This window comes from Nerophis lumbriciformis, linkage group LG16 (assembly GCF_033978685.3).
Source record: "Nerophis lumbriciformis linkage group LG16, RoL_Nlum_v2.1, whole genome shotgun sequence".
In the NCBI taxonomy this organism is placed as follows: Eukaryota; Metazoa; Chordata; class Actinopteri; order Syngnathiformes; family Syngnathidae; genus Nerophis; species Nerophis lumbriciformis.
The window spans coordinates 33,377,099-33,382,098 of NC_084563.2; the positions used below are offsets into that span (position 1 = coordinate 33,377,099).

General features: G+C 43.4%; 1 protein-coding gene across 3 annotated transcripts in view; it reads left to right on the forward strand.

Annotated features, from left to right (window-relative positions):
- The window catches only part of tbc1d1 (TBC1 (tre-2/USP6, BUB2, cdc16) domain family, member 1), a 179,952-nt gene that overhangs the window by 144,835 nt on the left and 30,117 nt on the right, over window positions 1-5,000 (forward strand). For all 3 annotated transcript variants that reach the window (XM_061977036.2, XM_072914919.1, XM_061977038.1), the window contains one exon: window positions 1,527-1,685. In XM_061977036.2, the coding sequence (XP_061833020.1) occupies window positions 1,527-1,685 (159 nt within the window). The remainder of the gene's footprint in view (window positions 1-1,526; window positions 1,686-5,000) is intronic.

Here is a 5,000-nt window from a genome sequence, read left to right on the forward strand (position 1 = left end):
ATGTGTTACCTAGGAGGTGTTTCCGTCTATGGCGGCATGTTGTTACAATTTCGCTGCGCTTGTTGAGGGATGACAGGTCTGGACGGTAAATGATAAACAGTTTCTCTTTCAAGCATAGGTTGCATCTTTTATTACCACTATTGTAAGGTGTGCTGGATGCAAGAATTTGCCATGTTATTGAATATTCAACATTATTGTCTTTGAGGTCCCAAATGTGTTTGCTGAGTTCTGTGGTATTTCGCAGGTTTTTGTTCCTGAAAGAAGCCTTGTGATTGTTCCATCTGGTTTTGAATTCACCCTCGGTTAATCCTACATATGTGTCGGATGTGTTAATGTCCTTGCGTATTACCTTAGATTGGTAGACAACTGATGTTTGTAAGCACCCCCCGTTGAGAGGGCAATCAGGTTTCTTTCGACAGTTACATGCTTTGTTGGTTTTGGGGTCGCTCTGACTGGGGGTCGACGGCTCATTTGCAATTGAAACTGTTTATCATTTACCGTCCGGACCTGTCATCCCTCAACAAGCGCAGCGAAATTGTAACAACATGCCGCCATAGACGGAAACACCTCCTAGGTAACACATGAGCCAATCACCACGCCCCTAGGCCAGCCTGTACCCACCCACTCTGTGCCCTATATAAACCATGGTATGCGAATGCTCCCAATAAAATCTCCTGATGATTGAGGGTACCCCCCCTCATGAAACAGGCCTGTAGAGATGAAATAGTCTTGTGATTTTTTTTTCCCACACATACATATATTGCGCTCTACTACGGTATCGAGCACTATTTTTTGGATAACCTTATTAAGACATATATATATATATATATATATATATATACATACACATGTATGTCTATATATATATATATATGTCTATATATATATGTCTATATATATATATGTATATATATATGTCTATATATATATGTATATATATATATATATGTATATATATATATATATATATATATATATGTATATGTATATATATATATATATGTATATATGTATATATATATATGTATATATATATATATATATATGTTTTTTTCCTTCTTTATTATGCATTTTCGGCCGGTGCGACTTATACTCCGGAGCGACTTATACTCCGAAAAATACTGTAAATGGTAAATGTATTATACTTGTATAGCGCTTTTTTACCTTCAAGGTACTCAAAGCGCTTTGACACTATGTCCACATTCACCCATTCATATGGGTGAATGTGGCGGAAGCATGGCGGGAGCTGCCATGCAAGGCGCTGCTCAAGGACACAACGGACGTGACTAAGTTGGTAGAAGCTGGGTATCGAACCAGGAACTCTCAGGTTGCTGGCACGGCCACTCTCCCAAAATGCGCCACGCCGTCCCCGAGTACATTCAACAATACCGGGATAATAACTGTGATAGGAAACTTTCCTCCCTATTCCCAACATTGCTCGGACAAGACGTGTTTGTGAGCATGTTGACGTTTTCAAAAACATGCACCCAGTCCACCTGGCTCTTGGCCTTCTTTGTCTGTGGCAGGTGTCCCGAGGCAGCATCGAGGCGAGATCTGGAAGTTCCTCTCCGAGCAGTTCCTGCTCAAGCAGACTGTCCCGTCGCGGCCACCGACCACTGACATGCCGTACAAGGAGCTGCTCAAACAACTCACCTCACAGCAGCACGCCATCCTTATTGACCTAGGTAAGGCAAACACTCCATATCTCTACTGCTCCTGTCCGATGACTAACACTGTCAGCTCGTGGAAGGATTCAACAGACTGTTATTGTGTTTGAATTTTTGGTCAAACCAGGATCCATAGCCATAGTCAAAATGTGCACAGTTGTGCATACGTCAGGGTTAGTGAGTTTAAAAGTGGGACATTACTGCGACGCACCAGGTAAATCGCTCCCTGGGCTCGGGACGGACTGACTGTACGACTGGTGGAGCTGATGTAAATAGAATGAAAACATGTCTGAGTCCATCCACTTTAGAAAAGATCAGAATCAGCTTTATTCGCCTTGTCTTGCCACACTAGAAGGTTGAGTCCTCAGCATCACTCTCTCTTGTAGAGATATCCATCCATCCATTTTCTACCGCTTATTCCCTTTGGGGTCACGGGGGGTGCTGGAGCCTATCTCAGCTACAATCGAGCGGAAGGCGGGGTACACCCGGGACAAGTCGCCACCTCATCGCAGGGCCAACACAGATAGACAGACAACAGTCACACACTAGGGACCATTTAGTGTTGCCAATCAACCTATCCCCAGGTTCATGTTTTTGGAGGTGGGAGGAAGCCGGAGTACCCGGAGGGAACCCACGCAGTCACGGGGAGAACATGCAAACTCCACACAGAAAGATCCCGAGCCCGGGATTGAACCCAAGACTACTCAGGACTTTCGTATTGTGAGGCAGATGCACTAACCCCTCCTCCACCGTGCTGCCCTCTTGTAGAGATAGTAGGATAAATTAAAAATATATATACAGTACAGGCCAAAAGTTTGGACACACCTTCTCATTCACACCACAACTGATGGTCCCCACCCCATTGATCTTGGTTTAAATAAGATACATTAGAGCAGGGGTCACCAACCTTTTTGAAACCAAGCGCTACTTCATGGGTACTGATTAATGTGAAGGGCTACCAGTTTGATACACACTTAAAGGGGAACATTATCACCAGACCTATGTAAGAGTCAATATATACCTTGATGTTGCAGAAAAAAGACCATATATTTTTTTAACCGATTTCCGAACTCTAAATGGGTGAATTTTGGCGAATTAAACGCCTTTCTAATATTCGCTCTCAGAGACGTCACATCGGGAAGCAATCCGCCATTTTCTCAAACACCGAGTCAAATCAGCTCTGTTATTTTCCGTTTTTTCCGACTGTTTTCCGTACCTTGGAGACATCATGCCTCGTTGGTGTGTTGTCGGAGGGTGTAACAACACGAACAGGGACGGATTCAAGTTGCACCAGTGGCCCAAAGATGCGAAAGTGGCAAGAAATTGGACGTTTGTTCCGCACACTTTACCGACGAAAGCTATGCTACGACAGAGATGGCAAGAATGTGTGGATACCCTGCGACACTCAAAGCAGATGCATTTCCAACGATAAAGTCAAAGAAATCTGCCGCCAAACTCCCATTGAATCTGCCGGAGTGAGTGAGCAATTCAGGGACAAAGGACCTCGGTAGCACGGCAAGACGGCAAGAAATGGCGGCAGTTTGTTCCCGCAGACGAGCGAGCTAAACCCCCTGGATGTCTTGGCTCACACCGTCCTTTATGCCACCGAAGATGATCAAGAGAAGAATATCGACCCTAGCTTCCCTGGCCTGCTGACATCAACTCCAAAACTGGACAGATCAGCTTTCAGGAAAAGAGCGCGGATGAGGGTATGTCTACAGAATATATTAATTGATGAAAATTGGGCTGTCTGCACTCTCAAAGTGCATGTTGTTGCCAAATGTATTTCATATGCTGTAAACCTAGTTCATAGTTGTTAGTTTCCTTTAATGCCAAACAAACACATACCAATCGTTGGTTAGAAGGCGATCGACGAATTCGTCCTCGCTTTCTCCCGTGTCGCTGGCTGTCGTGTCGTTTTCGTCGGTTTCGCTTGCATACGGTTCAAACCGATATGGCTCAATAGCTTCAGTTTCTTCTTCAATTTCGTTTTCGCTACCTGCCTCAACACTACAACCATCCGTTTCAATACATGCGTAATCTGTTGAATCGCTTAAGCCGCTGAAATCCGAGTCTGAATCCGAGCTAATGTCGCTATAGCTTGCTGTTCTATCCGCCATGTTTGTTTGTGTTGGCATCACTATGTGACGTCACAGGAAAATGGACGGGTGTATATAACGATGGTTAAAATCAGGCACTTTGAAGCTTTTTTTAGGGATATTGCGTGATGGGTAAAATTTTGAAAAAAAACTTCGAAAAATAAAATAAGCCACTGGGAACTGATTTTTTAAGGTTTTAACCCTTCTGAAATTGTGATAATGTTCCCGTCAGACAAGGTGTCGGGGTTGTCGTGAATGCTCCAAAACAATTGTAGAGAAATGTAAAAATGCCAGGGACTTAAAGGGGAACATTATCACCAGACCTATGTAAGCGTCAATATATACCTTGATGTTGCAGAAAAAAGACCATATATTTTTTTAACCGATTTCCGAACTCTAAATGGGTGAATTTGGCGAATTACCGTAAACGCCTTTCTATTATTCGCTCTCGGAGCGATGACGTCACGTTGTGACGTCACATCAGGAAGCAATTCGCCATTTTCTCACTTTCGTCAGTGTGTTGTCGGAGGGTGTAACAACACGAACAGGGACGGATTCAAGTTGCACCAGTGGCCCAAAGATGCGAAAGTGGCAAGAAATTGGACGAAATTTGTTCAAAATACGAGGCTGTGGGGAAAGCCGACGAAATGGTCAGTCGTTTGTTCCGCACACTTTACCGACGAAAGCTATGCTACGACAGAGATGGCAAGAATGTGTGGATATCCTGCGACACTCAAAGCAGATGCTGACATCAACTCCAAAACTGGACAGATCAGCTTTCAGGAAAAGACAGCGGATGAGGGTATGTCTACAGAATATATTAATTGATGAAAACTTTATTCATTACTCGCGGTTTTACGTAAATTATTATACATAAACTGTGTTTACCAATAATTTAGCTTAAAAACATTTATTTTTTTCAATCATTCGAGTACATTCGGGTAGTCTTGTGTAATGCAGTATTTTGTGTCTATTTAGGTATGGTTAACCTGAGTACTGAAATCGTGGAAAAATATATGTTCTTAGCGCGCCTGAAATGGGCTGTCTGCACTCTCAAAGTGCATGTTGTTGCCAAATGTATTTCATATGCTGTAACCCTAGTTCATAGTTGTTAGTTTCCTTTAATGCCAAACAAACACATACCAATCGTTGGTTAGAAGGCGATCGCCGAATTCGTCCTCGCTTTCTCCCGTGTCGCTGGCTGTCGTGTCGTTTTCGTCGGTTTCGCTTGCAT